The sequence below is a fragment of the Oculina patagonica genome, chromosome 5 (genome assembly GCF_052425735.1).
Source record: "Oculina patagonica isolate OP01 chromosome 5, crgOcupat, whole genome shotgun sequence".
Classification (NCBI taxonomy): Eukaryota; Metazoa; Cnidaria; class Anthozoa; order Scleractinia; family Oculinidae; genus Oculina; species Oculina patagonica.
Window position 1 is genome coordinate 25,314,564 of NC_135762.1, and position 27,895 is coordinate 25,342,458.

Genomic DNA, 27,895 nt, shown 5'->3' on the forward strand with positions numbered 1-27,895 from the left:
AAAGTACAATAAAGTTAAGGCTTCATTTTCAGAGAGTAACACCTAATAGTTAAGTTCGTAATAATTTTTTTTTTAACTTGAAATGTCAGTCTGAGGGCGGGATTCCACTGAAATTTTAGACTTCTTACCTTTTACTTTTATTTTTTTTTTTTTGTATTTTTTTTTTATTTAATTTTCTTTTTTGCTCCTAAATCATTGTTAGGTGTTAACAACCAGGAATAGTAAGTAGAGGGACTTTTCCCTCAGCTACGCGTGCAATTTAAAGCGTTAATGAGGTTTGTTATTATTACTATTCCCCCTACTCCTTAAGATAGACGTGTAGGCAGGTGATACCTCGAGTATAAATACAGTTCATTTCTCACTGTGTATGATTATGATGAAGGGCCTACGCTCAAAATATGAGCTACTTCCAGCTTTTATTTCCTTGAATTTGCACGATAAAATTAAATTCGTATTTCTTCTTCCCAATGTCAGTTCAAACCAAAGGAATCAAAAGATGTTCTCCCATTTTTAAGTTCACACACTCAAAAACAGCAGGAAAGCTAGTGCTGTGTGAGGATAACGAGTGCGAAACAAAACAAATCAGCTTATTTTGACATTATTCACCCCACTGTAGTTACTGAGGAAAACGACGTGCTGACGTAACAATGTTCGGCGTGGTCGTGCACGCTCGTGCATGATCGTGAGTGTTCGTGCATGATCGTCAGGTGCTCGAGTATGATCGTTCGGTGCTCTTGCATGTTTATTGGTGCTTGTTCAAGATTGTGTGGGTTCGTGCATGCTGGTTACAGCTCTGATTGGATAAAACTCGACAAATCAGAAGTTGTTTGCATTCTTCAACGAGAGTTTGACGCAGGCAGTGATAAGTCTATCACATTCTAATATCGATTAATCAGTCGCGGGTTGAAACGAATGCAGCTAAATTTCTAGTCTTCCGGGGTCAAGTTACAAGTGAAAACGGTTACATTAAGATGCCTGATATCCTCGTTCCATTGATCCTGTTAAAGATCTCGCTTGTTATGTATGGAGTGGAATGCAGCGGTAAGTGGGTTTTATAATTCAATTTTTAAAATGAACTCAGGTATTGGAACGTAATTAAGTTCAGACGTTCTTTTTTTCTTAATGGGTTTATTAAGTCTACGATACTCATAAAACTCATATTCGTATCTCAAGGCATTAAAAGATACTGTTTTGTGAGCACTGAATTCCTAGCCAAATTGTTATCACGGTGTACGTTATTTTTTGAGTGATTTTTGGGAATTTTTAAAATTTGAGCTGATCCTGAATTATTAAAACATCTTACACATCTTCTTATTCTATTTTTAACAAACCTACTTTTCTTAATTTGCTAAGGTATCAAGATTGCCACATTATAAAAAAATGTAACAATAACGATATTTTAGCAATAAATTCGAACCACTAAAAGGAGAAAATAGATTAAAACTGAAAGGGCAAAAGAATCAGAGACATAAGTAAATAAACGTTTGCATGAAAAATTGCTTAACAACTAAGCGACAAACACTTTCTTTATAGAATTCAGCATTAATTTCTCGACCCCTACAGTGAGTAACCCATTCATTAAAAGCATTGTCTGTACAAATTTCTAGAACTATTTTAAAACTTTTAAAACGTTCTCTGGTTAAAATTAAAAAAAGATACCTACAATCTTCGAAGGTGAAAGTGAATAAAAAGGGGGTGCAAAAATTTTTGAGAACAAATGTGTAAGATTACAAAGAGAAAAGAATTTGTAAACTGGAATATAGAAATTATTGAGGTTTAATTTTAGCTTTAATTAGTTATATAATATTCTCGTTTTAGTTCATCAACCAGATTTTTCCTTTTTTACATATCCTGAACGTTATATCGCCAGGTTAATGTCAACTTTTTCTGAAATGTGGTAAAACAAAGAACTTTTAATTTTGCCTATTTTTATTCATGTTTCTTTTTTTCAATTCTTCGTTTACAAAGTGATATAACTACGCATTTGGCATTGAGGTCAATGTCAAGCAACTGACCCACATTTTCTCCTAGCAAGAAAACAGGACCACCCGGTTTCAATTTTTAACAGCCTTAAAGACAAAGACAAAGGAAATTTAAAAAGTCCTCGAAAACTTTTGAATAATGAATCAATGTCATACAACCAATAAAAACACCTTTTATTAGCTGCAGTACACCTGTATTCCTTTCGGCATAATTGTAGAAAATAACAACTTAACGTAGGGTGTCTTACCGTTCTAAAATATGAATGCCAATTCTAGTAAATTATTTCACTAATGATTGTATTTCCAGATGTATGTCGAAAAGTTCACTTCTTTTATCCTGTCGATGGCAAAGCTTTAGTTGGTCACGTGATTAAAACAGTGCAAGTGAACTCAGATGACGATTGCCAGTTCAGGTGTTACAGAGAGCACCAGTGTCTCTCTTATAACTTGGGACCTTATCAGGTTGATGGACAGACATGTGAGCTCAGCAACTCGGATCACATCCGACACCCTGATGATTTGGTTCCTATGCCTGGTTACATATACAGAGGGACTGAGGTACACAATATAATCAACTTTATCGTCTTTTCGCTAAAAACTTTATTTTATCGATTATCAAATCTGCATATTAAAGGGCAACAACCGTTTTGCGCTCGTCTTTAGCTGAACTTTGTTTCATCAATTACAATAGGCGATCTAATATCACTTCCTTAGCGGTAACACCCGAATTCTTTGAATTGAAATCTCCTAAATCTCAAAAATAAGTCAAAATCAAACTACCATATAAAGTATTTTACTTGTTTTTTTCTTGTAGAATCGTTGTTCATCAAGTCAATGTAAAAACAATGCTTCCTGCCTTTCCTTGACGCCAACAACTTTCCAGTGCTTGTGTCCCGCGGGATTTACCGGAATGAACTGTGAAACGGGTAGGTGTGACGGCAACAAGTAAATAGGTTTAATACTCAGTCTGTATTACAGACTGCGCAATTAAAGTAACACAAATTCGCTTTCAAGCGTCGAACACACCAATATATTCGACCCATGAGACAGAACTGGGCACCATTAATATTGTACTTGCGCCTCAAACGCTATAGCTATAGTTACAATAACCGTTTTGTGTTGATAATTTTCACTTTCACTCAGTAGAATGTGTTTTTTTTTTTCTCCAGATATAGACGAGTGTCAAACCAATCAATACAACTGTCCGCTGAACGAGATCTGCGTCAACACCTTGGGCTCATATAATTGCACATGTGTCAGCGGTCTGTACGACAGTGCAGGGATCTGCAAAATAATAAGTACGCTCATTTCCTTTCATCTAAATAATCTGATTATATACTACTCTTAGTTTACACCCTTTAATTTTTATTGTGGTTAACGTAAATTTGCTTCTTGTTTAAATTATCAGCCTTTTTTCAGCATAGTACAGATAGTAAAGGACAGGCTTTATCCAATTGAATGTGCGTCTAAGACATTTCTGCGCACAAAACATGAGAATACCACGCAGTTATAAAGTAGTGAAATGAAAACCAAAAACGGTTTGAATTCAACGTAACAAAATGGAATGAAAGCAGGTTTTAAAGTCAGCGACTTAAGATCGTGAGAAATACGAATTTAGCCCATTCTAAATGGTAATGATATTTTAATGCGCTTTTGATCATTTTATATGTTAAAAAAACGCAATATAAATTAATAAATTCTTATTATAATTAATCGGGCGTGGCCGATTTATAGTTTACCCTTTGGTCGTCCTAGAGCATAGTCTCCTGGCGCGGCCAAAAAGACGGGGATAGCTTGGGGTTGCTACAAAACCGCTACGGGTGACGCATACCGCAATGGTTTTCATTTTAGTTTTGACAGGAAATCGTTGCAGGCACACTTGGTCGACTTTTGGGTTAATGTGTAATCAGGTTGTGTTTTTTTGCTTCGGCGGAAGGACAGAGAAAAAAGCTTACGGGGCAAAGTACAGTATGGGGCCCAGTTCTCGGCCACTTTTGACGTAAACTTGTATTTCTTACCTCAGAAGAATCGCAGGAACTTGAAATTTCTCCCAGAGCTAGCTACATTATTCAGCTTTTTGGTGTAAAGCTATCGACCGGTCAAAAATTAATTTGCCCGAGCAATAATAAAAATAAAAGCTCCATTTGTGGGCCCAGTTCTCGGCCACCTTGGCCCAGTTCTCGGCCACTAAAAAGCTTGTGCGTAATTATCTGTAAAAAAAAATGCTCAATTAATTTTCACAGTCATAAAATCACTCTGTAAACCTATTTATGTTATATCGATCCCAAATTATTTTTATGAGGCTTTGTTTTACTTTAGAATAGAAGGATTTTAACGCGCCTAGTTGCCTATGTGCAGGTTCTAGCAACGCATTGTGTGACCCGTGCATTTAGATGGTTTATTTTGCAGTGAAAAGGTCTTGAAAGATTTAGGTGTTGTAGAAATAATAGACAAGACAAGAGTCAGCTCAAAACTTAGAGATAAGATTGAACTTTATTTTTAAAACATTTATTTCTTTCATTCTGGCAGCAGCAGATGAAATTATATTAAAAACCAAGCGCTAAGCTGTGATAGCGAGCAGGGTGGCCGAGAACTGGCAAATACGCAAACGTCGCAAGAAAAAATTTCGAAGTAAATTAAGACCAAAAAATACAACGGTTCAACGAAAAGTTAACTAAAGCAGAAAGCTGAATTATTCTACGTTTCACATGCCAAAAATTAGCTCGTATGGTGGGGGCTTTTGGATAAAATACGAATTTAACTACATCCATGAATTTTAAGGAGCCGTAAACAAACAAATTTTTCGGGAATGCAAATTCACCTACCTCCGCGTAAACTCGACGTGTGAGCTTTCTATATCGAATTGAACGATCAAACTCAAGATACTTAAAGCACATGAATCAGTCTATCGTTTGAAGGAAATACCTTTTTCTTTTAATTCAACTGGAGTGTGAAAAAACGCGTTAAACACAAAGTGGCCGAGAACTGGCCCGGCCGAGAACTGGGCCCCATACTGTACTGATATTCATCATTGTGAAATTGCACTTACTTTGACAAGTTAAAGTTATTTTTGTAAATGAAAAAGGTAACGTCATTGATGTCACGCAGTGTTTTTTTAGCAAACTAGATGGTTTACTGGTTTCTGACTATGAATGGGGGTGTGATCTTGCGGTACATTTTTTGAGCCTGACTCCGCCGTAAAACTTTTTTTTTTATTTAGCAAGAACTGTGTCGATTTTCATTTCTGAACAATTGGTCGTCAAGTCGTTTGTCACAAAGAGTAGAATGTTTGTACAGCATGTTTTGGAATTATTTTAGTTAGTAAGACGCTTCTGAAGACCTGAGCAAAACATTGGGAATGTACAGTATTAATAGGAACTTGAATGGAATTTTTCACAAGTTGAATAAAGGTATCAACTGAAAAAAATGGACTTCAAAATGAGAACTTGGATTTTGTTGTAATTAAATTTTATCGCGGATTGGATGCATAATATCACGGCTTTGAAAGTCTTCAAATAATTAGAAAGGTTCCTTTCTTCCTTTTGATCTAATTGTTATTTTCATGTATTGATTATTCGAAAGTGGTTTTCGTTGATACGAAAAAAAAACGGGTTTTCACTGAATTGCTTGAAGTATTTTTAGACGTGATAATATTGGCTTAATCAAATTACATTGTGCACGAAATATTTGTTATTCTTTTGTCTTGAAACTTTGAGGAAATTGAAATTTTTGTTTGACAGTAGTGTATGAAAGGCATTTTATAGAACTGAATAAAAAATAAGAAATATTGATAAAGGTTATTTCAAAGATTTATTTTGCCTGATTTTGAAGGGTTTCAGGAGTTTTAAAGAGTGCTGGTAAACGGCTGTATGTTGTTTGTGATTACGGATCTTATTTAGTTTCGAACGCTCTAATTTTTGAAAGGTTAAAACAGGTTAAAACCGGGCGGTTTCATGAGTTTTTTGGGTAGAAAGGTACGGTGGTGGTCAAAAAAAATGTTTAGAAAGGAATGACTGTAGTAGCACGTAAGTCGGAGGTTTGCGTGAGTCACGGGGTATAGTATGCGTGAGCTGGATTTCCGGCGTCATAACGGCATGTTTTGTTAATCGGGCGTGGCCGATTTATAGTTTACCCTTTGGTCGTCCTAGACGATAGTCTCCTGTCGGCTAAAAATTACGGGGATAGCCTGGACCAATCGGTTTCATTTCAGTTTTGACAGTAAATCGTTGTAGGAATACTGGGTCGACTTTTGGGCTAATCTCCAATCTGGTTCTCTTCTTTGCTTCGGCGGGAGGACAGAGGAAAAAGCTTAAGGGGTAAAGTACTAATAATCACCATTGTGAAACTGTAGTTGCTTTGACAAGTTGAAGCTATTTTTGTAAATAAAAGGGGTAACGTCATTGATGTCACGCAATGTTTTTGTGGGAAACTTTTGAAACTAGACGCTTTGCAGGTTTCTACAAATAGCAGTGTGATCTGGCGGTACATTTTTTTGAGGCGGACTCCACTTTAAAACTATTTTTTATATATTTAGCAAGAAGTATGTCGATTTTCATTTCCGCACAGTTGGGCGTCAAAGTCGCCTGTCACAAAGATTAGAATGTTTGCACAACTTGGTTTGGATATATTTTAGATTTGACTAGTGACGTTAGTAAGACACTTCTCAAGACATCAGCAAAACATTGGCAGTGTACAGTATTGGTGTGAACTTGAATGAATTTTTTACGAGATCAGTAAAGCTATCGAATAAAAAGATGACTTGAAAATGAAAACTTCGAATAATTATAATTAAATACCAATTGAATTTTAGATGAGAAATTCCGGAAGTGACATCTGTGTTTAAAATAGGAATTTTTGTACAACTTAAAGTTCCGAAAAAAAGACCACATGTTTGGTAAAAATCACAGACAAACATGATCAGGAAAACAAAACAGGCCAATTGGTTTAATTCACGAAAATACAACTTTCTTGAGAATGAGTTTGTAAACAAGACAATGAAATCGAATTACATTTCACACGAAATTTGCATACATTTGAACTTGCAAAAAAGAAGTATCTCTGCCGATACATAATAGCGTCAGACCTTACATTAATAATTATTGTATTCTGATCTGATTGTTATTTTTTATGCATAACTATTTGAAAGTGGTTCTCATCGATGAAAACAAAACGGTTTTTCATTCACTGCTTGAAGTATTTATAGACGTGAAAACATTCGCTTAATCAAATTACATTCTGCACGAAATATTTTGTATCCATTTGTCCCGAAACTTTGAGGAAATTGAAATCTTTGTGGACAGTACTGCATAAAAGCAGTTTATAGAATTGAATAAAAAGATAAGAACCATATTGATAAAGGAAATTTAAAAACTTAATTTTGGTTCATTTTGACGAAATTCAGGATTTTCAAAGACTGCCAGTAAACGGCTGTATGGTAGCGGGCAGAAGTCGGTTCGTTCTGAATTTTTCAATACGGTATACAAGTTACAGGTCAATAAACAGACCCTCTGTACAGTAAAAAACGTTTTGGGAACAAACCATTGTGAACTCATTTTCTATGTTGATCAGTAAAAATCCTTAGTACGACATGGGGCTTGTTATCAAGTTTGTTAGTACGTTAATACTGCAAGGTGTATAACCTCAGAGAATTATTATCAGTGTGTTTTGTTTTATTAGCGGTTTATACTCCAAGGTCTTGGAATGGGAGATCAAAATTAAGGCAAATTTCTGATATTATCTGATTGCTTGGCACAGATTAGTACGATACTGAATTGGTTAGGAAATTTAAACAAACATTAAATTGAATGAGAGTAGAAAGGGAGGGACAGGTGGGGGTGAAAGGCTAAGGAGATGGAAAGGGAGGGAGAATTAAAATCCATGCTTGGTTATATCACGCAACCTTTGACTTCTGTTGTTTTCTCACAAGAACAAAAATTAAGATGGGGTTCTACCTGAATTTGAATGGAACTTTAAGAGATTTAAAGAAGGGATTGAAGAAAAGAATGGAAACACCTTCAAACAGTTGACCCCCTCGCAAGAGCACTCCGGGTTGTCAGGAGACTGTTTGGTGTCCGTCCACCAATTTTTAACTTCAAATTCAAATTTTAAAATCATATTAAATCTTCAATATTTCTTATTTGTCTACATTTTACTAATCCTTTGAGAAAAACTATCGCCTCCCAGACATCCCCCAAAATCGTTCAAAAATTAACAAAATACTGCAAAAGTAATATATATGGGATAAGTAAAGCTTTTTTGGATTCCTTGAAACGCGGCTGAAATGGTTTTCAGTGTTTTCCAGCCCTTATACTTTGGGTCAGTACTACTATTCTTCACCAGTTTCTATTACAGTAATGGTATGAAACAAATACCTAATCATTGGTCAATAAGTTGTGATCATTTTCTTGACAATAGTACCTGATTAGGAGTTGTATACTGTTCCATTAAAGTGTAAGGACTGGAAAATACTGAAATGCGTCAGCCACCTAAAGCGTTGGAAAACTTGGTCTTCAGGTAAAACCCCGCCTTTATTAAAAGGCTGCACTTTGCTAAGTGTTACAAATTTATATTTTCTAGACGTCTAGTTCAATCGTTTATTTGTATTGTGCGAAATATATTTTTATAAATTGAGACCATTTATGTCATTAAGTAATAATGCAATCTTGAAAACATTCCAGATTTTCATTATTAAATAGAAACACGAAAAATTCAAATTTGGGAAAACAAGCCTGTCAAAATGACGTTGCCATGGTGATTTCAAGTTACTGGCACAATAACTAATCCTACCAAATTATTGCGAGATAAATTTTCGATAAACGCGCAAAGTTTGGCAGCGTTTGGTCAGTTGAATCTTGAAAAAGTTATAAGCGTCAAAAGTCAGCGAGGGCCTCAAAAGCCCCCCGGCCTGAATAAGTTTAAGTGACTGTTTTTGCAGTGATTTTTACTGTACTGTACCCTGCCTTTCAAGTCAAAACAGATAGCTAATTATTAAGCGCCCGATTTTAAGCTTCTCAAGCTTCTCAAGCTTCTTGTTATATATGGGAAAGTGCCAGGTATTTTGAATTAATGGAGGGTTGACGGGTGGAAGGTGGTAGCTTACTCTACAATCTTTGCTTTTCCTTCTTTAATCAAGGGAGCTGCCAAGATATCAAGACAACTCTCCCGCATGCTCAAGATGGATTGTACCAGTTACAGCCGGATGGCGGGCTCAACATGTTCTGGGTCTATTGTGATATGACGTCATTTGACGGGGGGTGGACAATGTGTTACTCAACCGACTACCTTGTGAATCTCAGAACGGAATTGACGTATGACGAGAATCTACCGTATGGAACAAATGGTTACAGAACGGACTGCAACAACATTGAGGTGAATGGTTTGAATCAGATTTTAATATATACCGTAGAAATTAACCTGATTCTAAACCTTGTCCCGAAAAAAAAGAAAAGAAAAAGAACCATTTGGAAGCAATGCCATATCTCCAGTTATTGGAGTGTTACCAACGACATAGAAATCGGCAACAGTAATACCTTCTGCAGTTAAACGTTTGACTTGTCCTGAGTGTATACAATTTCATATGTGGGCTTTTACCGGGGAACTTTTTTTCGGAGTGGGGTGAGATACGCCTTAACGTGCCTTTAGGCATTTCCCGATTATGCTAGCATTTTTTTGGCATAATTTGGCTTAACGAGCTTTTTTTGCCCTTTTTCTCAAAAAAGAATTGCAAACATAATTTAGCATTTTTTACCCAATTTTATCTTCATTTTTGTCGTCAAAAGCAAAAATTTGCTTGTTTTTGGTGTTCAAACACTTCTAAAGACCTTTAGGAAACTCAAATTTTTTAAGCTCTACACAAAAATGTGTGTGGTAGTTGTGACTTGAAAGACGGTTGTACTTAGTCCTTGTTCAAAATCCAAACAACTTGGCATTGTCACGAACTAACTTGCAGGAAAAAGAAGGAAGTCGCGAAGCAGAAAATAGGCCAGCTCCAGCAGAAATAGCTGGAGAGCAATCTGGTAAATACAAGCGAAAAGGGCACAGGAAAGGACAGGTGAACGAGCTAACGAGCTAACAAAGAGCTAACGTTGTGTTACACATAAACATAAACGCGTGTTATATAGATGTAGAAGGAATTGGAAAGATGAATCTTAATATTATTCAGTTAACTGAGTTAGAGTAAAACGTACGTGGTGTCTTTTTTGTATGTATTTCTTTAAAGTAAAGCAAAGCAGTTTTCAAACCAAAAGAGCATAATTTTGAAAAATCAGCGTAATTTGAGCATTTTTTGGGCAAAAAGCGAGCATTGCCAGGAGCATAAAATGCCAGTTTTACTAGCATAATCGGGAAATGCTTACGTGCCTTGAGGGACCATGGTCTTTGTATCACTTGTGACGTCATAACTTTTCACGACTAAAAGTGTTTTTGGAGCATGCCTAAAGGAGTATGACAGGACGAATTTGTGCAGGGATATACACATTAACTTTACGAATTTGTTCTCTAAAAATCAGAGAAAAGTTAGCTTGACAAACTGCACTGTTTAAATGCTCTCTTTCCTTGGCGTTCAGGCAAAAACTTGGGCCGAATAAGTTTTTTGGAGTTCAGTATAAAAAGAAATGTTACTTTGCTTGCAGTTTCGGGAAATTCTCTTTGTGGACGAAACAACTGGAGATCAAGCCTTCTTCACATACAAACTCAGTTCCACTCTTGTAGCCGCGAGAAATTATGGAACACCATTGCCCGGACTGTGGATTGGGGGAGGCATAGCAGACACAAGTTATGAATATCAGCTTCTCATCTGTGATCATCCCTTCTTCTCGGGCTTTATGATATCCGGATATACAAATTGTTACAAGCGATGCGACTATTGGTGCGCTGACTACAGCTCTCCCTACTTCCGGTCAGCGTCTACTTCTGCAGGCTTTGCCGGAGTCGCCTTCAACTTCAATGGCGCACGCGCGCTAAGCAGCCGTCTGATCAGTGTAGGGTTGAGATGAATTACATAGTTGTAACACCTTTTATTTTGTATTATCAGTTGAAGCCTCAGTTCAGCTCTGGTTTCTTCGTATCCGGATATACAAACTGTTATAAGCGATGCGGCGATTGGTGCGGTGACAACAGCTCCCCCTACTTCCGGTCTACTAGCGCCTATATCGGAGTCGCCTTCAATGTCAATGGCCATCGGGCACTAAGCAACCGCCTGATCAGTGTAGGGCTACGATGAAGCTCTTCAATGACGCTAATACGAGCCTTTTGGTTGAGTGTTTCCTCGATTCGGGTGCCGGGTTATAACCTTTTTTGCTGTAAAACCAGCCACTTTGAAAATGGAGCAAACGCCCCGCAAAACACAGAATTTGTAGGAAAATTTCGGGAATTTCGATGTCAAATAAGTTTTAAAAAGGTCCCGGAGAAGGGCTGAGAAAATTTAAAGACGAATGTATGGAAAACTAAAAACGTGATTACAGGTTTCCCATCTAGGTCACATCCCTCAAATTTCAGCAGTAAAAACATTTACCTAAGTTCTTATTATCGTTTATCTTCATTATAAAGTCGTGGAAGTAATGCAGTAGGAAAGAAATTTCCATTCGTCTTCACACCAAGATCTACTGAGAATTAAAAGATATTTAGTTAAGATTTCTTTGTCAGGAGGGGTTAACTGCAAATCACAATCAGTTACCGCAAGTGCTTACAAGTAAATATAAAACATGTAGTAAATAACCTCCTAGCTTAAAGCAGCTGGTAATATATTGGAGAATATAATGCCCGTGGCTGAAAGATTGTCAGAAAAATGAACAGTTGGCCGCAAAGTAAAGCTTCGAGTGCAATGTAAAATTTTGAGGACAATCAATCAGCCAAAGGCATTGTCCTCCAATATATCAGCAATCCAGAAAGGGGTTTATTACTTTCATAACCCTTCGATTTCTACTACGCGCTTTATGGCGGTTAAAACATATGGTGATAGTAATAGGGTGTAAGCGCGTTTGAAATAAATACAAAGCGCATTTGAAATAAATACAAAGCACATTTGAAATAAATACAAAGCTCATTTGAAATAAATACAAAGCGCATTTGAAATAAATACAAAGCGCATTTGAAATAAATACAAAGCACATTTGAAATAAATACAAAGCGCATTTGAAATAAATACAAAGCACATTTGAAATAAATACAAAGCGCATTTGAAATAAATACAAAGCACATTTGAAATAAATACAAAGCGCATTTGAAATAAATACAAAGCACATTTGAAATAAATACAAAGCGCATTTGAAATAAATACAAAGCTCATTTGAAATAAATACAAAGCGCATTTGAAATAAATACAAAGCGCATTTGAAATAAATACAAAGCGCATTTGAAATAAATACAAAGCGCATTTGAAATAAATACAAAGCTCATTTGAAATAAATACAAAGCGCATTTGAAATAAATACAAAGCGCATTTGAAATAAATACAAAGCACATTTGAAATAAATACAAAGCGCATTTGAAATAAATACAAAGCACATTTGAAATAGATACAAAGCGCATTTGAAATAAATACAAAGCGCATTTGAAATAAATACAAAGCACATTTGAAATAAATACAAAGCGCATTTGAAATAAATACAAAGCACATTTGAAATAGATACAAAGCGCATTTGAAATAAATACAAAGCGCATTTGAAATAAATACAAAGCACATTTGAAATAAATACAAAGCGCATTTGAAATAAATACAAAGCACATTTGAAATAGATACAAAGCGCATTTGAAATAAATACAAAGCGCATTTGAAATAAATACAAAGCGCATTTGAAATAAATACAAAGCACATTTGAAATAAATACAAAGCACATTTGAAATAGATACAAAGCGCATTTGAAATAAATACAAAGCGCATTTGAAATAAATACAAAGCACATTTGAAATAAATACAAAGCGCATTTGAAATAAATACAAAGCACATTTGAAATAAATACAAAGCGCATTTGAAATAAATACAAAGCGCATTTGAAATAAACAGAAAGCACATTTGAAATAAATACAAAGCACATTTGAAATAAATACAAAGCGCTTTTGAAATAAATACAAAGCGCATTTGAAATAAATACAAAGCACATTTGAAATAAATACAAAGCACATTTGAAATAAATACAAAGCGCATTTGAAATAAATACAAAGCACATTTGAAATAAACACAAAGCGCATTTGAAATAAATACAAAGCACATTTGAAATAGATACAAAGCGCATCTGAAATAAATACAAAGCACATTTGAAATAAATACAAAGCACATTTGAAATAAATACAAAGCACATTTGAAATAAATACAAAGCGCATTTGAAATAGATACAAAGCGCATTTGAAATAAACACAAAGCGCATTTGAAATAAATACAAAGCACATTTGAAATAGATACAAAGCTCATTTGAAATAAATACAAAGCGCATTTGAAATAAATACAAAGCACATTTGAAATAAATACAAAGCGCATTTGAAATAAATACAAAGCGCATTTGAAATAAATACAAAGCACATTTGAAATAGATACAAAGCGCATTTGAAATAAATACAAAGCGCATTTGAAATAAATACAAAGCACATTTGAAATAAATACAAAGCGCATTTGAAATAAATACAAAGCACATTTGAAATAAATACAAAGCGCATTTGAAATAAATACAAAGCACATTTGAAATAAATACAAAGCGCATTTGAAATAAATACAAAGCGCATTTGAAATAAACAGAAAGCACATTTGAAATAAATACAAAGCACATTTGAAATAAATACAAAGCACATTTGAAATAAATACAAAGCGCATTTGAAATAAATACAAAGCGCATTTGAAATAAATACAAAGCACATTTGAAATAAATACAAAGCACATTTGAAATAAATACAAAGCGCATTTGAAATAAATACAAAGCACATTTGAAATAAACACAAAGCGCATTTGAAATAAATACAAAGCACATTTGAAATAGATACAAAGCGCATCTGAAATAAATACAAAGCACATTTGAAATAAATACAAAGCTCATTTGAAATAAATACAAAGCACATTTGAAATAAATACAAAGCGCATTTGAAATAGATACAAAGCGCATTTGAAATAAACACAAAGCGCATTTGAAATAAATACAAAGCACATTTGAAATAGATACAAAGCTCATTTGAAATAAATACAAAGCGCATTTGAAATAAATACAAAGCACATTTGAAATAAATACAAAGCGCATTTGAAATAAATACAAAGCGCATTTGAAATAAATACAAAGCACATTTGAAATAGATACAAAGCGCATTTGAAATAAATACAAAGCGCATTTGAAATAAATACAAAGCACATTTGAAATAAATACAAAGCACATTTGAAATAAATACAAAGCGCATTTGAAATAAATACAAAACACATTTGAAATAGATACAAAGCGCATTTGAAATAAATACAAAGCTCATTTGAAATAAATACAAAGCACATTTGAAATAGATACAAAGCGCATTTGAAATAAATACAAAGCGCATTTGAAATAAATACAAAGCACATTTGAAATAAATACAAAGCGCATTTGAAATAAATACAAAGCACATTTGAAATAGATACAAAGCGCATTTGAAATAAATACAAAGCGCATTTGAAATAAATACAAAGCACATTTGAAATAAATACAAAGCGCATTTGAAATAAATACAAAGCACATTTGAAATAGATACAAAGCGCATTTGAAATAAATACAAAGCGCATTTGAAATAAATACAAAGCGCATTTGAAATAAATACAAAGCACATTTGAAATAAATACAAAGCACATTTGAAATAGATACAAAGCGCATTTGAAATAAATACAAAGCGCATTTGAAATAAATACAAAGCACATTTGAAATAAATACAAAGCGCATTTGAAATAAATACAAAGCACATTTGAAATAAATACAAAGCGCATTTGAAATAAATACAAAGCGCATTTGAAATAAACAGAAAGCACATTTGAAATAAATACAAAGCACATTTGAAATAAATACAAAGCGCTTTTGAAATAAATACAAAGCGCATTTGAAATAAATACAAAGCACATTTGAAATAAATACAAAGCACATTTGAAATAAATACAAAGCGCATTTGAAATAAATACAAAGCACATTTGAAATAAACACAAAGCGCATTTGAAATAAATACAAAGCACATTTGAAATAGATACAAAGCGCATCTGAAATAAATACAAAGCACATTTGAAATAAATACAAAGCACATTTGAAATAAATACAAAGCACATTTGAAATAAATACAAAGCGCATTTGAAATAGATACAAAGCGCATTTGAAATAAACACAAAGCGCATTTGAAATAAATACAAAGCACATTTGAAATAGATACAAAGCTCATTTGAAATAAATACAAAGCGCATTTGAAATAAATACAAAGCACATTTGAAATAAATACAAAGCGCATTTGAAATAAATACAAAGCGCATTTGAAATAAATACAAAGCACATTTGAAATAGATACAAAGCGCATTTGAAATAAATACAAAGCGCATTTGAAATAAATACAAAGCACATTTGAAATAAATACAAAGCGCATTTGAAATAAATACAAAGCACATTTGAAATAAATACAAAGCGCATTTGAAATAAATACAAAGCACATTTGAAATAAATACAAAGCGCATTTGAAATAAATACAAAGCGCATTTGAAATAAACAGAAAGCACATTTGAAATAAATACAAAGCACATTTGAAATAAATACAAAGCACATTTGAAATAAATACAAAGCGCATTTGAAATAAATACAAAGCGCATTTGAAATAAATACAAAGCACATTTGAAATAAATACAAAGCACATTTGAAATAAATACAAAGCGCATTTGAAATAAATACAAAGCACATTTGAAATAAACACAAAGCGCATTTGAAATAAATACAAAGCACATTTGAAATAGATACAAAGCGCATCTGAAATAAATACAAAGCACATTTGAAATAAATACAAAGCTCATTTGAAATAAATACAAAGCACATTTGAAATAAATACAAAGCGCATTTGAAATAGATACAAAGCGCATTTGAAATAAACACAAAGCGCATTTGAAATAAATACAAAGCACATTTGAAATAGATACAAAGCTCATTTGAAATAAATACAAAGCGCATTTGAAATAAATACAAAGCACATTTGAAATAAATACAAAGCGCATTTGAAATAAATACAAAGCGCATTTGAAATAAATACAAAGCACATTTGAAATAGATACAAAGCGCATTTGAAATAAATACAAAGCGCATTTGAAATAAATACAAAGCACATTTGAAATAAATACAAAGCACATTTGAAATAAATACAAAGCGCATTTGAAATAAATACAAAACACATTTGAAATAGATACAAAGCGCATTTGAAATAAATACAAAGCTCATTTGAAATAAATACAAAGCACATTTGAAATAAATACCAGGCACATTTGAAATAAATACAAAGCGCATTTGAAATAAATACAAAGCGCATTTGAAATAAATACAAAGCACATTTGAAATAAATACAAAGCTCATTTGAAATAAATACAAAGCGCATTTGAAATAAATACAAAGCGCATTTGAAATAAATACAAAGCACATTTGAAATAAATACAAAGCGCATTTGAAATAAATACAAAGCACATTTGAAATAAATACAAAGCGCATTTGAAATAAATACAAAGCACATTTGAAATAAATACAAAGCGCATTTGAAATAAATACAAAGCACATTTGAAATAGATACAAAGCGCATTTGAAATAAATACAAAGCACATTTGAAATAAATACAAAGCGCATTTGAAATAAATACAAAGCTCATTTGAAATAAATACAAAGCGCATTTGAAATAAATACAAAGCGCATTTGAAATAAATACAAAGCGCATTTGAAATAAATACAAAGCGCATTTGAAATAAATACAAAGCTCATTTGAAATAAATACAAAGCGCATTTGAAATAAATACAAAGCGCATTTGAAATAAATACAAAGCACATTTGAAATAAATACAAAGCGCATTTGAAATAAATACAAAGCACATTTGAAATAGATACAAAGCGCATTTGAAATAAATACAAAGCGCATTTGAAATAAATACAAAGCACATTTGAAATAAATACAAAGCGCATTTGAAATAAATACAAAGCACATTTGAAATAGATACAAAGCGCATTTGAAATAAATACAAAGCGCATTTGAAATAAATACAAAGCACATTTGAAATAAATACAAAGCGCATTTGAAATAAATACAAAGCACATTTGAAATAGATACAAAGCGCATTTGAAATAAATACAAAGCGCATTTGAAATAAATACAAAGCGCATTTGAAATAAATACAAAGCACATTTGAAATAAATACAAAGCACATTTGAAATAGATACAAAGCGCATTTGAAATAAATACAAAGCGCATTTGAAATAAATACAAAGCACATTTGAAATAAATACAAAGCGCATTTGAAATAAATACAAAGCACATTTGAAATAAATACAAAGCGCATTTGAAATAAATACAAAGCGCATTTGAAATAAACAGAAAGCACATTTGAAATAAATACAAAGCACATTTGAAATAAATACAAAGCGCATTTGAAATAAATACAAAGCGCATTTGAAATAAATACAAAGCACATTTGAAATAAATACAAAGCACATTTGAAATAAATACAAAGCGCATTTGAAATAAATACAAAGCACATTTGAAATAAACACAAAGCGCATTTGAAATAAATACAAAGCACATTTGAAATAGATACAAAGCGCATCTGAAATAAATACAAAGCACATTTGAAATAAATACAAAGCACATTTGAAATAAATACAAAGCACATTTGAAATAAATACAAAGCGCATTTGAAATAGATACAAAGCGCATTTGAAATAAACACAAAGCGCATTTGAAATAAATACAAAGCACATTTGAAATAGATACAAAGCTCATTTGAAATAAATACAAAGCGCATTTGAAATAAATACAAAGCACATTTGAAATAAATACAAAGCGCATTTGAAATAAATACAAAGCGCATTTGAAATAAATACAAAGCACATTTGAAATAGATACAAAGCGCATTTGAAATAAATACAAAGCGCATTTGAAATAAATACAAAGCACATTTGAAATAAATACAAAGCACATTTGAAATAAATACAAAGCGCATTTGAAATAAATACAAAACACATTTGAAATAGATACAAAGCGCATTTGAAATAAATACAAAGCTCATTTGAAATAAATACAAAGCACATTTGAAATAAATACCAGGCACATTTGAAATAAATACAAAGCGCATTTGAAATAAATACAAAGCGCATTTGAAATAAATACAAAGCACATTTGAAATAAATACAAAGCGCATTTGAAATAAATACAATTGGCTGCATTGGTTTACGTACGTAATTTTTTTAACGCTGATTTCATAGAAAAGTTAGACCTGAAAGAGTGACTTAGTTCCTCTTGTTCTGTAATTCGCTATAAAATCGAGCGACGGATTATTATCAAAGCGAACGGGGTACATTTAATAAATAGCCCCTTCAAGGGGGGTTGGTATATTAGAGGATTTTGCCCGAGGCTGAAAGATTCTCTGAAATAAACAGTTTGCCAAGAAGCGATGCTTCGAGTGTAACTATGAAACTTTGACGGGACGTTGTGCTTTTTGCAGTTTTAGGTCACATGATAAATTTCTAAGAACAGTACAGGTATATTTATATTAATATGGGAACAACACTTTCGCTCCAAAGAATTTTTTCTTCAATTGTACAGCATACTTTTATCATTATTTGTAGTCTGTAGATCGATGGTGTACGGAAGAGCAAAACACGAGTAGCGTGTTAAGAAATGTCCAATAATAATAATAATAATAATAATAATAATAATAGGAGGAGGTACCTTCATACAGAAGTGACGAAAAGAGAAAAGAAAGAATAATTTGCCAAACTGTTCTTCAGTTATTTGGACATTGTAACCAATAATTATACAATTGTTTAAGATGAATCGAAACAGTTATATCTCAATAGCACAAGTGACGATGCACATTTAATCTCAATATTTGAATGACCTAAATAAATAATAAAATTAATCGAAAAATTGTTGTGTATAATTCACTTTCAAGAATTACTTATTTTTATTCTGAGCGTTGTGCATGATTGTGAGTGCTCATGCCGCATGAGTGCTTGGGCCTGATCACCGTACTCGTTCATAATCGTGAGGGCCTTTGCTAGTATTGCCAGTACGTGATCACCGCGCTCGTACATGATCGTGCGTGCTCGTGCGAGATCGTGAGTGCTCGTACATGTTAGCTTATAAAGAGTTTTTTTGATGAGGTTTTTCATGATATTTAGAATAATCAAGGTCGAGGTAAGTGAAAAGCCAATTTAATAATTGTTTTATAATACATTGTTTCAAACAAATTTAAAGCGTTACTTTAATACTTACATTCAATTGTTAGTGGATCGATGAACACTGGATGGAGACTTCACTCGTTGCTAAACCTTTGTCCTGCCCTCGGTTTTGTTCGCTCATTCTCGCCTTCAGTTATTGATACTTCCTTGGCTACCTATACGCGGACGTTTTCGTATTTCCACATCTAAGTTATCCACTTTTTTTCTGTGTTTCGTAGTCGGAAAAGCCATCGACAAATGCCAAAAACACTACGTTTGTTTATATCTTTTTCCCCTTTGTTATGTATTGTAGTGTGTAAACCTTGCTTTTATTTTAACCCTAGTCCCGGCTTCGATTAGTTGTTTAACTGAAAGCGGGGGCAAGCAATATTGTGAACAAATTCATCAAAAACAAAAAATTAAATTCAAGCTCAACACTCGCGCTTGACAGGTGTCAAAATAACCCCTGGATCTGAAAACCAATCAGAACTTCATCCCATTCTTCTACAACAGTTTGGTAAAAACAGTAATTAATTAATTAGTTCAGAAGAATCGAAACAGTGAATCTCCCAATAGCACACTTTACGATGCACATTTCATCTCAATATTTGGCGATCACAGCACCCAATTTAACACCTTGTTTGCTTCAATTGACTAAATAAACTATGAAATCAAAAAATTGCCGTGTGTAATTTATTGCTAAGAATTCCATATTTTTATTCTTTAACAAATGAAATACAAAAAGCCCAACAGCCAACAACCTATAAAAAACGTTTTCGATCTATAAAACGGACTCTTAAATTCATATTACGCACCCCAAAATTTCAAGCTTTTGTTCTCTCCTGCATGATCGTGACTGCTCGTGCATGATCGTGAGTGCTCGTGAAATGATCGTGGGTGCTCGTTCATGATCATGAGTGCTCGTGCATGATCGTGGATGCTCGTTTATGATCGTGAGTGCCAGTCTATGTTCGTGAGTGATCGTGCAACCTTGTAAGTACTCCTGCATGATTTTGAGTGTTCGTGCATGAGTGTGAGCACTTGTGCATAATCGTAAGTGCTCGTATATGTTCGTAAGTGCCGTTCACGATCGCGAGTTCTCGTGCAGCGCAAGACAGTGAGGGCTTGTGGGAGATCGTGAGTGCTCGTGCATGATCGTGAGTACTCCTGCATTATCGTGAGTGCTCGTTTATGATCGTGAGTTTTCGTTCGAGGTCGCGAGTGCTCGTGTATGTTCGCTTACAAAGATTGAGATTAATTCGGTGAAAAGCCGAATCCATGGGTTACCTACATGGACGTTTTCGTGTTTTCAGCATCTAAATTATCCACGCTTTTTCTGTACACACAAAATAAAAACATTGCGCTTAAACAGGTGACAAAATTATCCCTGGATCTGAGAACCAATCAGAAGTTCATCCCATTATATTCCTCTTCAAAAGTTTGGCACAAACAGTTGTTAATTGATCAAAGGGCGGCATGCATCACAACTTAAGCTGATCTTAGCTCGGTTAATTTTAGTAGATGACCTTCTGGGGTGCTCAACAGTTATAACTTTTATCACCTCAAAATGCCCGGTATCTTTGTGCCATTGCTCCTGTTAAAAATCTCGCTTGCAATTTGTTTCCATAGTGTGGAAGGCAGCGGTAAGTAGCCTCTAAAATCGACTTTAGATTGATCTCTATGGTTGGTACGTAATTATTTCAAGGTTTATACATTTTTCCATTCAGCGTCTTTTGTAACTGAGTGTACAAAATTTCATATTCACATTCCAAGAAGTTGAAAACCGTTATCGTCTGATAGCACCACTTTCTTAGTTAAACTACTTTTGTTTGTTTTTTATGAGTAATTTTAACGAATACCGTTGCTGTGTCTTACATAACATTTGAAACTAATTTAACGTTTAAAGATCGAACTAAAACATCTATTATTTGGATTTTTTAGAGTTTCAAATTCTTCATTTATAAAGCTAACAACGATTGCCACATTTTATATAAATATGTAACGTAAAGAACGCTTCTTTTGGCAAGAATAATGTACCGTGCACTAAAGGAAGAAAATAAATAAAAATTTAAAAAGAAAGAAATTAGCAAGCAGGTGATCGAGAACAAGTGTTAAATTAAATTAGTGCTTGCATGCTGATTGCCTTACAACTAAAAGACAAACGCCTTTTTTAAACTCAGCACTAATTTCTCGACCCCTGTAATGCAACCCACTTTTAGAACATTGTTTTAAGTTTTTTCTTAGATCATTAAGCATATCTTCTACTTGTCTTGCTTCTCCACATTTTGAAAATTATCACATTGTCCTTTATTTTTACTAGAATTTTTCGAGGTAATTAAGACTGATATGTTTCAGTTTCTCGTAGTTTTGACCTCCTAACAAGAGAACAACACGCCTAAAGAAAATTTTCTCGGAAAGTGGAAAAACGGCTTTTGAAACTACCGGTAGATGGATGTTGGAAAGCTACTGTATGACTATTAATCATGTCGCAACCAAGAAAACACCTTTCATTAGCAACACATCTCAGTCTTGAACTACAACAAAACACTTTATAAATTCAACGATATTTCAATGATAAAAGAATGTAAAACGGAGCAACCCTCAAATGGCACAATTGCAACGTAAAAAATATATATACTCGTCTTATAACTCAATTGACTTATTTTCCAAATGATTGCATTTCCAGAGGTATGTCGACAAATTCATTTCTTGTATCCTGACGATGGTAAAGCCTTAGTTGGTCACGTGATTAAAACAGTGCAAGTGAAGACAGATGACCATTGCCAGTTCAGGTGTTACAGAGAGCACCAGTGCCTCTCGTATAACCTGGGACCTTATCAGGCTTACGGACACACATGTGAGCTCAGCAACTCGGATCACATCTTACACCCTGATGATTTGATTCCTACGACTGGTTACATCTACAGAGGATCTGAGGTACACAATACATTTTATTTGCAGTTTTTTCGGCTGAACTGTAATTCATGCCCTTCGATTACAATGCGGTACTCTAATACCGTAAAATGCTAGTGATCAACCCTCCCTGCCTCCTCCGAGTTATATGCCCATCTATCTTCGAGCCAAAAAACATTCCGATTAAAAGCCCGCCCGAATATAAGCTTTCCCCTACTACGTTCTCCATAAACATCCTTATACATGTTATACAACATTGTATCGCAATAGAAATAGGCAATAAAGAAGTTTTCAAGGAAAATGTAAATGTTTATTTATTTTCTCTTTAGAATCGTTGCTCATCAAGTCCATGTCCAAACAATGCTACCTGTCTTTCCTTGACGCCAGAAACTTTCCAGTGCTTGTGTCCCGCGGGATTCACCGGGATGAACTGTGAAACGGGTAAGAATGTCAGTGACATGTGGTAACTGTGGTATGGTCTCCTTCAGACGCATAAGATAGAACTGAGGGCCATTTTCTTCTCTCTACTCCGGCACTCTCTTTGCCCGTCAACAAATCGTGCCTCAAAGTGTCAAGCATACTGCTTACACTAACTGCTTTGTGTATATTTTCACATCCTCCATTGGAATGTGTTTCTTTTCTGTAGATATAGACGAGTGTCAAACCAATCAATACAACTGTCCGCTGAACGAGATCTGCGTCAACACCTTGGGCTCATATAATTGTACATGTGTCAGCGGTCTGTACGACATTACAGGAATCTGCGAAGCGATGACAGGTAAGCCGGGTCGCTTTGCTTGTGTAATAGAGAGCTTCAACGCGGAGTACAGCAGTGTCTTGTGTCTTGTCACTCTAACGAATGCAGCCATGCCATGCCTGGATAGCGCACTTTAATTTGGCCATTTTTTTAAGTTTGTCGTTCGAAATTTGTCCTAATCAGTCGTAGTCATCCTTTTTTTATTTTCGTTTTATTAAAACATGTACTTTCTTGGCGTTTTTCTATCTAAGGAATCTATGATTTTGAATGAAGTTTTGTTAATCAGATAAACAAACCTTGAAATACCGTGTTAAAGCTCGTTTAAACTTTCATGTGTTCCTGGATTACAAATGAAATAAGCAAGGCTGATACCACGTAGATTACTTGCGGCATGATAGAAAACAAACTGAACGTCAAAAATGCAACCGTGGACAGCTCTTTCGACCTGGTTGGGTCCCATCAGCACAGTGTAGCAGCTAAAGCCGTAGAACAAACAGCGCGAAAGCCAGTTGTCTACGATCTATTGAATAGCACATAGCGATGACCTCAGATGAGCTTACATTAAAATGTCTGCCAACTGGACAATAGCGTCACAATGTGACTGTTGAACAATAGACAGAAAATTTAAAATATCATGCCGATGTTGCGATGAGGAAAATGCGGCTAGACAAAACTATCCTGCAATGGATACATGGCCAAACCACAGATCCTACGTAAACCAGCACAGTATATAGACCCATAACAGCTCACTGGGGCACAGAGTTTAACGTCTTGAAGAGTATTAGAGAAGGAGTACGCACAAAAAGAATTAGAATACCAGCAGTTATATATATAAAGGTATGAAATGAGAAAAAAAAATAAATAAACGTACTTTATTTTATGTAATCAGGAGTTTATACTGTGAAGGGATACTAACTAAATAAATATTGAACGATGTTGGGTGGGGGAATCACAGTAACTGTGGGGGAATCGAAGAGCGGGTATTTTTAATAGCTTGAGAATTGACGGGTTAATAGTTGGGTTACTACAAGTTACGAGCTTCTGCCGTCTTTATCTTCTCTTCTTCAATCAAGGAAAGAGCTGCCGAGATATTAAGACAACATTCCCGCATGCTCAAGATGGAATGTACCAGGTACAGCCAGATGGCGGGCTCAACATGTTCTGGGTCTATTGTGATATGGCGTCATTCGGAGGGGGATGGACAATGTGTTACTCAACCAACGACTTTGTGAGTCCCAAAACGGAAGTGACGTATGACGAGAATCTGCCTTATGGAACAAATGGTTACAGGACGAACTGCAACAACATTAAGGTTAATGGTTTGAATCAGACTTTTAGTACATACCGTAGATATTATCCTGATTCTAAACCCTGTCCTGAAAAAAAAAGAAAAAAAGAAAAAGGAACCATTTCGAAGCTATGGTTATATCTCCACAAATATCCTGCGAAATCGCGCGGAATATTGCCTGATACTGGGTGAGCCAGGAATACACGCAATAAACTTCCTCTGATCATGAAAATTAAGATAAGCTTGACATTCTCCATTGCTCTCTTGAAAGTAAAAGTGAAGCCTTTCTTTAAAACTCAAAATAAAAAAAAATGTTACTTTGCTTGCAGTTTCGGGAGATTATTTTTGTGGACGAAGCAACTGGAGATCAAGCCTTCTTCACATACAAACTCAGTTCCACTCTTGTAGCCGCGGGAAATTATGGAACACAATTGCCAGGACTGTGGATTGGGGGAGGCATAGCAGACACAAGTTATGAATATCAGCTGCTCATCTGTGATATACCCTTCTTCTCTGGTTTCATGATATCCGGATTTACAGACTGTCATAAGAGATGTGACCACTGGTGTGGTGACTTTTCCTCTCCTTACTTCCGGTCAGCGGCAGGCCATGGAGGAGTCGCCTTCAACGTCAATGGTCATGTGCCACTAAGCAACCGCCTGATCAGTGTAGGGCTACGATGAAGCTCTTCAAGAACGCTGACACGAGCATTTTTCTTGAGTGTTTTCTCGATTTGTGTGTTTATATACCTTATGACATGAAATGTCCCGACACGTTAATTTCGCGATTTTGAAGTGCGCATATTTCGCGACACTAAAATTTCGCGATTTTGCGAAAATTTTGTATTTTGAATCACTTTATTTTCGCATTTTTGAGTAAGACACAATTTACCTTTCCTTGACAATATTATTTAACTGGCCCTTGAATTAAATAAAAGGACTTCATCAAAGGAACAATAACGTCAAAATTAACAAAAACGCAAGACTAAATATCGGCAATAGCAACAACAGAGCAGTCATTTCTCAGAATGTCTACAAGTAGGTCATGCTTGTGCGTGAGTTATTGTTCTTGAGTCAATTGACGACAACATCCATTTACATTGAAATTCCTTCCTTCAGTGGTACTAAACTTATTTTCTTGATCATTGAATCATTCAATTTTCGCGTCATGTTATGTTCGCGCCACTTGTTCGCATCACTTTAATTTCGCGATTTTTTGGAATCGCGAAATTCGCGAATTAACGTGTCGCGAAAATTTCATGTAATGAGGTATAATGATTGTTCCAATAAGCTTTTTTTGCGGTTAGACCTGCCACTTTGAAAATGGGGCAAACCTTGTCGCCAAACACTGAGTTTGTATAAGAATTCCAGGGATTTCGATGTCAAATACCTTTTAATAAGATCCTGGAGTGGACCTAAGAAAAATTTTAAACAAATGTATGGAAAACTAAAAATGCGATTACAGGTTTCCCATCCAGGCCACATCCCTCAAATTTCAGCAGTAAAAGTTCTCATTATCGTTTATCTTCATTATGAAGTCGTGAAAGTAACGCAGTAGCTAAGGAATTGCCATTCGTCTTCACACCAAGCTCTACTGAGAATTTAAAGATATTTAGTAAGATTTTTTTGTCTGGAGGGGTTAACTGCAAAACACAATCAGTTACCGTAAGTGCTTACAAGTAAACCCGGTAAGACATGTAGTTCGGGCGGCTGGTAATATATTGGAGAATAATGCCCGTGGCTAAAAGATTGTCCGAAAAATGAACAGTTGGCCGAAAAGTAAAGCTTCGAGTGCGATGTGAAATTTTGAGGACAATCAATCAGCCAAGGGCATTATCCTCCAATATATCAGCAATCCAGAAAGGGGTTTATTAATTTTGTAACCCTTCGATTTCTACTATGCGCTTTATGGCGGTTAAAACATAGAGTGATAGCTGACTCGTCCCCAGTCGTCTTTTGAGTCCGTCTTGAGTCGACTGATGAACACGGAGGGAATCATGGGAAGGATTGCAATTTTCGCATAAGAGACGACTGGGGACGAGTCAGGAGTGATAGTAATAGGGTGTAAGTGCGTTTAAAAAATAAATACAAAGCGCATTTGAAATAAATACAAGTTGGCTGCATTGGTTTACGTACGTAATTTTTTTAATGCTGATTTCATAGAAAAGTTAGACCTGAAAGAGTGACTTAGTTCCTCTTGTTCTGTAATTCGCTATAAAATCGAGCGACGGATTATTATCAAAGCGAACGGGGTACATTTAATAAATAACCCCTTCAAGGAAGGTTGGTATATTAGAGGATTTTGCCCGAGGCTGAAAGATTCTCTGAAATAAACAGTTTGCCAAGAAGCGATGCTTCGAGTGTAACTATGAAACTTTGACGGGACGTTGTGCTTTTTGCAGTTTTAGGTCACATGATAAATTTCTAAGAACAGTACAGGTATATTAATATGGGAACAACACTTTCACTCCAAAGAATTTTTTCTTCAATTGTACAGCATACTTTTATCATTATTTGTAGTCTGTAGATCGATGGTGTACGGAAGAGCAAAACACGAGTAGCGTGTTAAGAAATGTCCAATAATAATAATAATAATAATAATAATAGGAGGAGGAGGTACCTTCATACAGAAGTGACAAAAAGGGAAAAGAAAGAATAATTTGCCAAACTGTTCTTCAGTTGTTTGGAAATTGTAACCAATAATTATACAATTGTTTAAGATGAATCGAAACAGTTATATCTCAATAGCACAAGTTACGATGCACATTTAATCTCAATATTTGAATGACCTAAATAAATAATAAAATTAATCGAAAAATTGTTGTGTATAATTCATTTTCAAGAATTACTTATTTTTATTCTGAGCGTTGTGCATGATTGTGAGTGCTCATGCCGCATGAGTGCTTGGGCCTGATCACCGTACTCGTTCATAATCGTGAGGGCCTTTGCTAGTATTGCCAGTACGTGATCACCGCGCTCGTACATGATCGTGCGTGCTCGTGCGAGATCGTGAGTGCTCGTACATGTTAGCTTATCAAGAGTTTTTTGATGAGGTTTTTCATGATATTTAGAATAATCAAGGTCGAGGTAAGTGAAAAGCCAATTTAATAATTGTTTTATTATACATTGTTTCAAACAAATTTAAAGCGTCACTTTAATACTTACATTCAATTGTTAGTGGATCGATAAACACTGGATGGAGACTTCACTCGTTGCTAAACCTTTGTCCTGCCCTCGGTTTTGTTCGCTCATTCTCGCCTTCAGTTATTGATACTTACTTGGCTACCTATACGCGGACGTTTTCGTATTTTCCACATCTAAGTTATCCACTTTTTTTCTGTGTTTCGTAGTCGGAAAAGCCATCGACAAACGCCAAAAACACTACGTTTGTTTATATCTCTTTCCCCTTTGTTATGTATTGTAGTGTGTAAACCTTTTTTTTATTTTAACCCTAGTCCCGGCTTTGATTAGCTGTTTAACTAAAAGCAGGGGCAAGCAATATTGTGAACAAAATTCATCAAAAACAAAAAATTAAATTCGAGCTCAACACTCGCGCTTGACAGGTGTCAAAATAACCC

The 27,895-nt window shown here is 34.7% G+C and overlaps 2 protein-coding genes across 2 annotated transcripts; both read left to right on the top strand.

Annotated features, from left to right (window-relative positions):
• Positions 1-889: 889 nt before the first annotated feature.
• LOC144653575 (uncharacterized) lies at positions 890-10,975 on the top strand. Its single transcript, XM_078513612.1, has 6 exons — positions 890-1,041; positions 2,290-2,540; positions 2,797-2,908; positions 3,152-3,280; positions 9,115-9,350; positions 10,613-10,975. Exons 1-6 carry the CDS (start codon positions 972-974, stop codon positions 10,973-10,975), a joined length of 1,161 nt encoding a protein of 386 aa, XP_078369738.1. The 5' UTR covers positions 890-971.
• Positions 10,976-20,841: 9,866 nt separating this feature from the next.
• Positions 20,842-26,266, top strand: LOC144653574 (uncharacterized). Its single transcript, XM_078513610.1, has 6 exons — positions 20,842-21,003; positions 22,047-22,297; positions 22,603-22,714; positions 22,920-23,051; positions 24,104-24,342; positions 24,648-26,266. Exons 1-6 carry the CDS (start codon positions 20,928-20,930, stop codon positions 24,999-25,001), a joined length of 1,164 nt encoding a protein of 387 aa, XP_078369736.1. The 5' UTR covers positions 20,842-20,927; the 3' UTR covers positions 25,002-26,266.
• The last annotated feature ends 1,629 nt before the right edge of the window (positions 26,267-27,895 follow it).